The following is a 12,573-nucleotide window of genomic DNA, read 5'->3' as shown; positions in this document are numbered from 1 at the left end:
ACGTCCCCAACCTAGTGTGCTCCGCCACCTCCAACCGCGAGGAACTCTTTCATTTTGAAGGCACCACCTGCATTCGAGATTTCCTGGACTGGTTGAGAGCTTTAGCACAGGATTGTACCCTCGCCGTCCTAGCCCACAATTCCCAAGGGTTCGATTCTTACTTGATACTGAATGAACTCTACCAACAATACGTCGTGCCCGAGCAAGTGGTCAACGGCGCCAAGATTATGTCTTTGTCCATCAATGCAGGAGACATTGTTTTCAAAGATTCTCTCTGCTTCTTTCAAATGCCACTGGCCAATTTTCCCAAAGCCTTCGGACTGGTTGAACAAAAGAAAGGTTTCTTCCCCCACTTCTTTAACACCCCAGACCATCAGGATTACGTGGGACATCTACCCGACAAAGAACATTACGACCCCCAAGGCATGTCCACCGAACGCGCGCAAGAGTTCGAACGCTGGTATGCCCAACAACTCGCCGAGCCCGACTTGAGCTTCGATTTCCAAGCAGAACTCGTGGCCTACTGCGATTCCGACGTGCTCCTCCTCAAAGGGGCCTGCGAAGTGTTCTGCCAAGAATTCGAAGCCATCAGCGGCTTCAATCCTCTCCAACGCTGTCTCACCATCGCCTCCGCCTGCAATCTCCTCTACCGCACCAAACACATGCCAGAACGCACCATCGCTTCGGAACCCATCAGTGGATGGCATAGACAAGGCAAACAGCATTCCCTCGCGTCCCTGGAATGGTTAACCTACATGAACCGACAACCCGATCACCACATTCGACACGCCCTTAACGGAGGGGAACACGTGATCCTACGCGGAGACAAAACCTTCTTCGTGGATGGGTACGATGACGTCACTCGTACCGTGTACGAATTTCACGGTTGCTTCTGGCACGGGTGTCCCAAGTGTTACCCGGACCGCGACCGCACGCGTCACAAAATGTGCGATCAGACCATGCGCGATGTTTACGAAGCCACTAAACTCAAAGAAGCGAGTCTCTTGGCCGCGGACTACCATGTCGTGGTCATGTGGCAATGCGAATGGGACCAACTCAAGCAAGACGATGAATACCTGCGGAGCCTGGTAAAATCTTTCGACCTGGTCCCCAGACTCAAACCCAGAGACGCGTTCTACGGCGGACGCACCAACGCCATCAAACTATACCATCAAGCGGAACACGGAGAAAAGGTACATTACCTGGATTTCACCTCCCTCTACCCCTGGACCAACAAAAACTGTCCCTACCCCGTGGGTCATCCTGCCATCATCAGTCAACCCGAAGGCACCGACTACTCCAGTTACTTTGGTCTGGTCAAATGCAAGATCCTACCACCCTTTGGGTTGTATCATCCCGTCTTACCCCACCGCAGTGGGGGTAAACTCACCTTTCCACTGTGCAGAACGTGTGTGGAAACCGAGCAACCCAAACCGCTGACCGAACGCAGTCATCGCTGCGTCCACAACGAGCAAGAGCGATGTCTGGTGGGCACGTGGCCCACCCCCGAATTGCAAGAAGCCCTTCATCAAGGGTACGTTATCCAATACGTCTACGAAATTTGGCACTTCCCGCGCAATTCCAACGACTTGTTCTCTTCCTACGTGAACACCTTTCTCAAGATCAAGCAAGAAGCCAGCGGCTGGCCCGATTGGGTGGGTGACGATGCGGTCAAACGTCAGCAGTACCTCGACGACTACCTAGCCAAAGAAGGTATTCAACTCGAAGCGGACAAAATTAAAAAAAATCCCGGTCGGCGGTCTCTGGCCAAAATGATGCTCAACAGCTTCTGGGGCAAGTACGGGCAACAAGGGAACAAGAGTCAAGTCGAAGCCATTTCGTCGTCCGCCAGGCTTCATGCCCTCCTGACCGATGACAGTCGAGAAATTCAAACCCTTCGTGTCATGAACGATGAGATGATCGAATTGGTGTACAAACACGTCCAAGACGAAGAAGCCGTTCAAGTCAACATCAACATTTTCGTGGCCTGCTTCACCACCTGTTGGGCCAGACTCAAACTCTACCGAGAAGGACTCAGTCAACTCCAACCCCACCAAGTCCTGTACTTCGACACAGACTCCATCATCTTGTCGCATCGAGAAGGGCAACCCATGCCACCCTTAGGCGATCATCTCGGTCAATTCACCAGCGAATTGAAACCAGGTACTCACATCGTGGAGTTTGCGGCCGCTGGCCCTAAGAATTACGGTTACCAAACCAACGACGGTAAAGTCGAATGCAAGGTACGCGGTTTCACTCTCAACACACGTGGGCAAGCCCAATTGAACTTTGACCTGTTAAAAGAAAACGTCATCCGCGAAGTCACCGAACCCCGCGAAGAACCACCGGAAATCAGCGTACACAATCCACACAAGATTAAACGCAATGTCCAAACCAAAACATTAAAAACGATCGAAGAAACCAAACGATACAAAGTCGTCTTCGACAAACGCGTCGTGGATCCCGACACTTTCCTCTCGTATCCTTACGGATACACCCGAGCCCACATCGACGACACCAACATGGATAATGTCAATCATTTACTAGAATTGTAAATAAAATTTGAAAATATGATCACGTGGTCTGTCGTCACTTCCTCTCCCCAGACCCTCACGGCCTACCACTTCCGGTCCCCAGACCCTCACGTCCTCGCGTCCAACCCCGCGCGGCCACCTTTTGGCCCAGCTCGCCCCAGACCTCGCTAAAAAGCATTAGTGCAACCGCTGACCTGAGCCGAAAATCCTGCACGCTGATTGGTCTAGACGCGTCACGTGTCCCAAATAACGCGCTCTGATTGGTTGGGTCTCAAACCGCTCCCCTATACTACTCCCGGAGGTTGGCGAATAATTTAAAGTCCCCGGGACGCTAAACTAACTCCCGATGACCTTGGTTTGCAGTTTAATGAACACAGCAAAACATTCTGAACGCTCACCTTCGAGCTTCAGGGCCGAAATATAGCCCTACTTAAATTTAAGACTGAAAGAATAGCCGAGAGCCCGTTACGCGCATCGTAATTTTCATCAACTTTGGCGCCATTTCCTGGAACTTGGAGAATATTTTCCAGTGCCGGGGACTCTAAACTAACTCCTAATGGCCTTGGTTTGCAGTGAAAGGGACACAGCAAACCTTTTTGAACGCTCACTTTCGAGCTTGTGGGCCTAAATATAGCCACACTTCACTTTAAGACTGAAACAGTAGCCGAGACCGCGTTACGCGCATCGTGATTTTGATCAACTTCTGCTCGCTTTCCGGGAACTTGGGGAATATTTTCCAGTCCCGGGAACTCTAAAATAACTCCTGATGCCCATGTTTTGCAGTGAAATTCACACAGCACAAGTTTTTGAAGGTACACTTTCGAGCTTCTAGGCCGAAATATAGTCCCACATCACTTACGACTTAAAGAGTAGCCGAGACCGGCGTGCGCGCATCGTGATTTTGACCAACTTCGGGTCGATATTTCGGAACTTGGGGGATATTTTCCAGTCCCAGGGACTCTAAACTAACTCTTGATGGCCTTGGTTTGCAGTGAAATGGAGACAGCAAAACTTTTTGAACGCTCAACTTCAAGCTTCTGGGCCGAAATATAGCAACCCTTTTTTTTTAATACTGAAAAAGTAGCCGAGACCGACTTACGCGCATCGTGATTTTGACAAACTTCGGGTGGATTTCCCGGAACTTGGGGGATATTTTCCAGTCCCTTGGACGCTAAACTAGGTGCCGATGGCCTTGTTTTGCAGTGAAATGGACACAGCAAAGCTTTTTGAACGCTCACTTTCGAGCTTGTGGGCCGAAATATAACCATACTTCACTTTAAGACTGAAACAGTAGCCGAGACCACGTTTCGCGCATCGTGATTTTGATCAACTTCGGCTTAATTTCCCGGAACTTGCGAAATATTTTCCAGTCCCGGGGACTCTAAACTAACTCGTGCTGGTCTTGGTTTGCAGTGAAACGGAAACAGAAAAAGTTTTTGAACGCATACTTTCGAGCTTCTGGACCGAAATAGAAGCCCACCTCACTTGAAGACTGAAAGAGTAGCCGAGACCGCCTTACGTGCATCGTGATTTTGAGCAACTTCGGCTGGATTTGCCGGAACTAAGGGGATATATTCCAGTTCTGTGGACTCTAAACTAATTCTTGATGGCCTTGGTTTGCAGTAAAATGGACCCAGCAAAAGTTTTTGAACGCTCAATTTGGAGCTTCTGGGCCAAAATATAGCCCCCCATTATTTTAACACTGAAAGAGTAGCCGAGACCGCCTTACGTGCATCGTGATTTTGAGCAACTTCGGCTCGATTTGCCGGAACTAAGGGGATATATTCCAGTTCTGAGGACTCTAAACTAATTTCTGATGGCCTTGGTTTGCAGTAAAATGGACCCAGGAAAACTTTTTGAACGCTCAATTTCGAGCATCTGGGCCAAAATATAGCCCCCCATTACTTTAACACTGAAAGAGTAGCCGAGACTGCCTTACGCGGATCGTGATTTGGACAAACTTCCGGTTGATTTCCCGGAACTTGGGCGATATTTTTCCAGTCCCGGGGACTCTCAACTAACTCCTGCTTGTCTTTGTTTGCAGTGAAATGGACACAGCGAAAGTTTTTGAAGGCTCACTCTCGAGCTTCTGGCCCGAAATAGAGCCTCATTTTACTTTAAGACTGAAAGAGTAGGCGAGACCGTCTTGAGCGAATCGTGATTTTGACCAATTTCGCGTTTATATCCCGAAACTTGGGGGATATATTCCAGTCAAAGGGACTCTAAAGTATCTCCTGATGGCCTTGGTTTTCAGTGAAATGGACAGAGCACTACTTTGGAGGTTTTGGACCGAAATATAGCCCCACTTTACTTTAAGACTGAAAGAGTAGCCGAGACCGCCTTAAGCGCACCGTTATTTTGACCAACTTCGGCTCGATTGGCCGGAACTTGGGGGATATTTTCCAGTCCCGGGGACTCTAAACTAACTCCTGATTGTCTTGGTTTTCAGTGAAATGGACACAGCGAAACTTTTTGAACGCTCACTCTCGAGCTTCTGGACCGAAATATAGCCCCACTTTACTTTAAGACTGAAAGAGTAGCCGAGACCGTCTTGCGCAAATCGTGATTTTGACCAACTTCGGGTCGGTTTCCGGAACTTGAGCGATATATTCCATTTCCGCGGGCTCTAAACTAACTCCTGATGGCCTTGGTTTTCAGTGAAATGGACAAAGGAAAGCTTTTTGAACACTCTCTTTGTAGCTTCTGGGCCGAAATAGAATCCCACTTCACTTTCAGACTGAAATAGAAGCCGAGACCGCCTTACGCGCATCGTGAGTTAGACCAAGTTAAGCTCGATTTCACGCAACTTTTGGGATATTTTCCAGTCCGGGGGACTCTAAACTAACTCTGAATGGCCTTGGTTTGCACTGAATTGCGCACAGCATAACTTTTTGAACGCCCACTTTGGAGCTTCTTGGCCGAAATATAGCCCCAATCACTTAAAGACTGAAAGAGTAGCCGAGATCGCCTTACGTGCATCGTGATTTTGACCATTTTCGGATCGATTTCTCGGAACCTGTGGGATATTTTCCAGTCCCGGGGACTCTAAACTAACTCCTGCTCGCCTTGCTTTGCATTGAAATGGACACAGCAAAACTTTTTGAACGCTCACTTTCGAGCTTGTGGGCCGAAATATAGCCACACTTTACTTTAAGACTGAAACAGTAGCCGAGACCGCATTTCGCGCATCGTGATTTTGACCAACTTCGGCTCGCTTTCCCGGAACTTGGGGAATATTTTCCAGTCCCGGGGACCCTAAACTAACTTTTGATAGCTTTGGTTTGCAGTGAAATGCACACAGCAAAACTTTTAGAACGCTCACTTTCGAGCTTCTGGACAGAAATATAGCCCAACTTCACTTTAAGACTGAAAGGGTAGCCGAGACCGCTTTGGGAGCATCGTGATTTTGTCCAACCTCAGCTCGATACCCCGGAGCTTGGGCAATATTTTTCAGTCCCGGGGACTCTAAACTAACTCCTGATGGCCTTGGTTTACCGTGAAATGGACACAGCAAAACTTTTTGAACGTTCACTTTCAGGCTTCTGGCCCGAAATATAGCCCCACTTCACTTTAAGACAGAAAGAGTAGCCGAGACCACTGTAGGGGCATCGTGATTTTGACCAACCTTGGCTCAATTTCCCGGACGTTGGGTTATATTTCCTTGTCCCGGGGACGCTAAACTAACTCCTCATGGTCTTTATTTGCAGTGAAATGAACACAGGAAAACTTTTAGAACGCTCATTTTCGGGCTTCTGGCCCGAAATATAGCACCACTTCACTTTAAGACCGAAAGAGTAGCCGAGACTACCTTACGCAAATCGTGATTTTGACAAACTTCGGCTCGATTTCCCGGAAGTTGGGGGATATTTTCCAGTCCCGGGGACTCTAAACTAGCTCCTGATGGCTTTGGTTTGCAGTGACATAAACACAGGGAACCTTTTTGAACGCTCACTTTCAAGCTCCTTGGCAGGAATAAAGCCTCACTTCACTTTAAGACTGAAACAGTAAGCGAGACCGCCTAACGCGCACCGTGATTTTGACCAACTTCGGCTAAATTTCCCTGAACTTGGGGGATATTTTCCAGTCCCGAAGACTCTTAAGTAACCCCTGATGGCCTTCGTTTGCATTGAAATGAATACAGCAAGACTTTTTGAAGCTCACTTTTGAGCTTCTGGGCCGAAATATAGCCCCAATTCACTTTAAGACTGAAAGACTAGCCAAGACCGTCTTGCGCGCATCGTGATTTTGACCAACGTCTTGTCGATTTTCCGGAACTTGGGAAATATATTGCAGTCCCGGGGACTCTAAACTAACTCCTGATGGCCATGGTTTGCAGTGAAAATCACACAGCACAAGTTTTTGAACGCACACTTTCGAGCTTCTAGGCCGAAATATAGTCCCACATCACTTACGACTTAAAGAGTAGCCGAGACCGGCGTGCGCGCATCGTGATTTTGACCAACTTCGGGTCGATATTCCGGAACTGGGGGGATACTTTCCAGTCACAAGGACTCTAAACTAACTTTTGATGACCTTGGTTTGCAGTGAAATGGAGACAGCAAAACTTTTTGAACGCTCAACTTCAAGCTTCTGGGCCGAAATATAACCCACTTTACTTTAATACTGAAAAAGTAGCCGAGACCGCCTTACGCGCATCGTGATTTTGACAAACTTCGGGTGGATTTCCCGGAACTTGGGGGATATTTTCCAGTCCCTTGGACGCTAAACTAGGTGCCGATGGCCTTGTTTTGCAGTCAAATGGACACAGCAAAGCTGTTTTAACGCTCAGCTTCCAGCTTGTGGGCCGAAATATAGCCATACTTCACTTTAAGACTGAAACAGTAGCCGAGACCACGTTTCGCGCATCGTGATTTTGATCAACTTCGGCTCGATTTCCCGGAACTTGCCAAATATTTTCCAGTCCCGGGGACTCTAAACTAACTCGTGCTGGTCTTGGTTTGCAGTGAAACGGAAACAGAAAAAGTTTTTGAACGCATACTTTCGAGCTTCTGGACCGAAATAGAAACCCACTTCACTTGAAGACTGAAAGACTAAACGAGACCGCCTTACGTGCATTGTGATTTTGAGCAACTTCGGCTCTATTTGCCGGAACTAAGGGGATATATTCCAGTTCTGAGGACTCTAAACTAATCCCTGATGGCCTTGGTTTGCAGTAAAATGGACCCAGCAAAAGTTTTTGAACGCTCAATTTCGAGCATCTGGGCCAAAATATAGCCCCCCGCTAGTTTAACACTGAAATAGTACCCGAGACCGCCTTACGCGCATCGTGATTTTGACCAACGTCTTCTCGATTTTCCGGAACTTGGGAAATACATTCCACTCCCGGGGACTCTAAACTAACTCCTGATAGCCTAGGTTTGCAGTGAAATAGACCCAGTAATTTTTTTTGAGCTTTGAGCTTGTGGGCCGAAATAGAGCCCCACTTCACTTTAAGACTGAAGGAGTAGCCGACACCGCCTTGAGCGCACCGTGATTTTGACCAACTTCGGCTCGATTTGCCGGAACTTGGGGGATATTTTCCAGTCCTGGGGACTCTAAACTAACTTCTGATTTTCTTGGTTTTCAGTGAAATGGACACAGCGAAACTTTTTGAACGCTCACTCTCGAGTTTCTGGACCAAAATATAGCCCCACTTTACTTTAAGACTGAAAGAGTAGCCGAGACCGTCTTGCGCAAATCGTGATTTTGACCAACCTCGGGTCGGTTTCCCGGAACTTGGGGGATATATTCCATTTCCGTGGGCTCTAAACTAACTCGTGATTGCCTTGGTTTTCAGTGAAATGGACAAAGGAAAGCTTTTTGAACACTCTCTTTGTAGCTTCTCGGCCGCAATAGAATCCCACCTCACTTTCAGACTGAAATAGAAGCCGAGACCGCCTCACACGCATCGGGAGTTGGACCAAGTTCAGCTCGATTTCACGCAACTTTTGGGATATTTTACAGTCCGGGGGACTCTAAACTAACCCCGGATGGCCTTGGTTTGCACTGAAATACGCACAGCATTTACTTTTTGAACGCCCACTTTAGAGCTTCTGGGCCGAAATAGAGCCCCACTTCACTTTAAGACTGAAAGAGTAGCAGAGATCGCCTGACGCGCATCGTGATTTTGACCATTTTCGGATCGATTTCTCGGAACTTGGGGGATATTTTCCAGTCCCGGGAACTCTAAACTACCTCCGAAATGCCTTGGTTTGTACTGAAATGCGCACACCATAACTTTTTGAACGCCCACTTTGGAGCTTCTGGGCCGAAATATAGCCCCACTTCACTTTAAGACTGAAAGAGTAGCCGATATCGCCTTACGCGCATCGTGATTTTGACCATTTTCGATCGGTTTCTCGGAACTTGGGAAATATTTTCCAGTCCTGGGGACTCTAAACTAACTCCAAGTCGCTTTGCTTTGCATTGAAATGGACAGAGCAAAACTTTTTGAACGCTCACTTTCGAGCTTGTGGGCCGAAATATAGCCACACTTTACTTTAAGACTGAAACAGTAGCCGAGACCGCATTTCGCGCATCGTGATTTTGATCAACTTCGACTTGAGTTGCCAGAACTTCAAAGATATTTTCCAGTCCCGGGGACTCTAAGCTAACTCATGATGGCCTTGGTTTTCAGTGAAATTCAGAGAACAAAACTTTTTGAACGCTCACTTTCGAGCTTCTGGACAGAAATATAGCCCGACTTTACTTTAAGACTGAAAGAGTAGCCGAAACCGCCTTACGTATATCGTAACTTTGACGAACTTCGAATGGATTTCCCGGAACTTGGGGTATATTTTCCAGTCCCTTGGACGCTAAACTAAGTCCTGATGGCCTTGTTTTGAAGTGAAATGGACATAGCAAAACTTTTTGAGCGTTCACTTTCTAGCTTGTGGGCCCAAATATAGGCACACTTGACTTTTAGACTGAAACAGTAGCCGAGACCACGTTACGGGCATCATGAATTTGATCAACTTCCGCTCCAATTCTCGGGACTTGGGGGATATTTTCCAGTCCCTCGGACTCTAAACTAACTCCTGATGGCCATGGTTTGCAGTGAAATTCACACAGCACAAGTTTTTGAACGCACACTTTCGAGATTCTGGGCCGAAATATAGCTACACTTCACTTAAGACTGAAAGAGTAGCCGAGACCGCCTTGCTCGCATCATGAGTTTGACAAACTTCGGGTCGATATTCCGGAAGTTGGGGGATATTTTCTAGTCCCGGGGACCCTAAACTAGCTCCTCATTGCTTTGGTTTGAAGTGAAATAAACACAGGGAAACTTTTTGAACGCTCATTTTCAAGCTCCTGGGCAGGAATAAAGCCTCACTTCACTTTAAGACTGAAACAGTAAGCGAGACTGCCTAACGTGCACCGTGATTTTGACCAACTTCGGCTAAATTTCCCTGAACTTGGGGGATATTTTCCAGTCCCGAAGACTCTTAAGGAACCCTTGATGGCCATCGTTTGCATTGAAATGGATACGGGAAAACTTTTTGAAGCTCACTTTTGAGCTTCTGGGCCGAAATATAGCCCCACTTCACTTTAAGACTGAAAGACTAGCCAAGACCGTCTTGCGCGCATCGTGATTTTGACCAACGTCTTGTCGATTTTCCGGAACTTGGGAAATATATTGCAGTCCCGGGGACTCTAAACTAACTCCTGATGGCCTTGGTTTGCAGTGAAATGGACACAGCAATATTTTTGCAGCGCTCACTTTGAGCTTCTGGGCCGAAATAGAGCCCCACTTCACTTTAAGACTGGAATAGTAGCCGAGACCGCCTTAGACGCATCGTGATTTTGACCAACTTCGGCTTGAGTTGCCAGAACTAAAGGGATATTTTCCAGTGCCGTGGCCTCTAAACAAACTCATGATGGCCTTGGTTTTCAGTTAAATTGAGACTGCAAAACTTTTTGACTTTTTTCCCCGGTAGCGGGGACTCTAAAGTAACTCCTGATTGCCTTGGTTTGCATTGAAATGTAGAGAGCAAAACTTTTTCAACGCTCCCCTTCGGGCTTCTGGGCCGAAATATAGCCCCACTTCACTTTAGGACTGAAAGAGTAGCCGACACCGTCTTACGCGCATGGTGATTTTGACCAACTTCGGCTCGTTTTCCCGGAAGTTGGCGAATATTTTCAATTCCCGGGGAAGCTAAACTAACTTCCGATGGCCTTAGTTTGCAGTTAAATGGACACAGCAAAACTTTTTGAACGCTCTCTTTCGAGCTTATTGGTCGAAATATAGCCCCACTTAACTTCAAGACTGAAAGAGTAGCCGAGACCGCCTTACGCGCATCGTGATTTTGGGATACTTCGGCTTGATTTCCCGCAAATAGGGGGATATTTTCCAGTCCCGGGGACTCTAAACTAACTCCTCATGGCCTTGATTTCCAGTGAAATGGAGACAGGAACACTTTTTGAACGCGCACTTTCGAGCTTGCTGGCCGAAATATAGCCCTACTTCTTTTTAAGACTGAAAGAGTAGGCGGGAGCGCCTTAGGCGCATTGTGATTTTGAGGATCTTCGCCTCGATCTGGCGAAACTTGGGAGATATTTTTCAGTCCCAAAGTCTCTAAACTCACTCCTGATTGTCTTAGATGTGAGTGAAATAGAGACAAAAATTTTTGAAGCCTTACTTTCGAGCTTCTGGAGTTAAATCTAAGCCCACTTTACCTTAAGACTGAAAGAGTAGCCGAGACCCCCTTAAGCGCATCGTGATTTTGACTAACTTCGGGTGGATTTGCCGTAACTTGGGGGATATTTCCAGTCCCTTGGACGCTAAACTAAGTCGTGATGGCCTTGTTTTACAGTGAAATGGATACAGCAAAACTTTTTAAACACTCAGTTTGGAGCTTCTGGGCCGCAATATTGCCCCACTTCACTTTAAGACTGAAAGAGTAGCCGAGACCGCCGTACGCGCGTCGTGATTTTGACCAACTTCGTTTAAAGTTCCCGGAGCTTGGGGGATATTTTCCAGTCCCAGGGACTCTAAACTGACCCCCGACGCCCTTGGTCTGCAGTAAAATGGACACAGCAAAACTTTTTGAACGCTCACTTTTGAGCTTCTGGGCCGAAATATAGCTCCACTTCACTTGAAGAGTGAAAGAGTGGCCGAGACCGCCTTACGCCCATCGTAATTTTGACAAACTTCGGCTCGATTTCCCGGAACTTGGGGGATATTTTCCGGTACCGGGGACTCTAAAGTAACTCGTGATGGCCTTGCTCTGGAGTGAAATGGCAACAGCACAACTTTTTGAACGCTCACTTTCGAGCTTCTGGGCGGAAATATTGCCACAGTTGACTTTAAGAATGAAAGAGTAACCGGGACCGCGTTACGCGCATCGTGATTTTGACCAACTTTGGCTCGATTTCCCGGGAAATGGGGGATATTTTTCGGTACCGGGGACTCTAAACTAACTCCTGATTGCCTTGGTTTGCAGTGAAATGGACACAGCACAACTTTTTGAACGCTCACGTTTGAACTTCTGGGGCGAAGCATCGCCCTACTTCACTTTAAGACTGAAAGACTAGCCGAGACCGCCTTATGCGCATCGTGATCTTGGGCTACTTCGGCTCGATTTCCCGGAACTTGGGAGATAATTCCCAGTCCCGCAGACTCTAAACTAATTCCTGATGGCCTTGGTTTTCAGTGAAATGGACACAGCCAAACTTTTTGAACGTTCACTTTCGAGCTTCTGAGGCGAAATATAGCCCCACTTCACTTTAAGACTGAAAGAGTAGGCGGTACCGCCTTACGCGCATGGTAATTTTGTCGAAATTCGGCTTGATTTCCTGGGATTTGGGGGATATTTTCCAGTCCTGGAAGCTCTAAACTAACTCCTCGATGCCTTGGTTTTTAGTGAAATGGACACAGGTAAAATTAGCGCACGCCCGGTCTCGAGCTTCTAGGTCGAAATATAGCGCCCCTTAATTTTAAGACTGAAAGAGTAGCCGAGACCGCCTTACGCGCATCGTGATTTTGACTAAATTCGGTTGGATTTGCCGTAACTTGGGGGATATTTCCAGTCCCTTGGAC

General features: G+C 47.4%; 1 protein-coding gene across 1 annotated transcript; it reads left to right on the top strand.

Annotated features, from left to right (window-relative positions):
* The first annotated feature begins 1,731 nt into the window (after positions 1–1,731).
* On the top strand, positions 1,732–2,852 carry LOC145480553 (uncharacterized). Its single transcript, XM_081458790.1, has one exon. It carries the CDS (start codon positions 1,773–1,775, stop codon positions 2,553–2,555), a length of 783 nt encoding a protein of 260 aa, XP_081314916.1. The 5' UTR covers positions 1,732–1,772; the 3' UTR covers positions 2,556–2,852.
* Positions 2,853–12,573: the final 9,721 nt, after the last annotated feature.

The sequence above is a fragment of the Orbicella franksi genome, chromosome 3, assembly GCF_964199315.1.
Source record: "Orbicella franksi chromosome 3, jaOrbFran1.1, whole genome shotgun sequence".
Classification (NCBI taxonomy): domain Eukaryota; kingdom Metazoa; phylum Cnidaria; class Anthozoa; order Scleractinia; family Merulinidae; genus Orbicella; species Orbicella franksi.
This window is presented reverse-complemented; position numbering and strand designations above follow the sequence as displayed.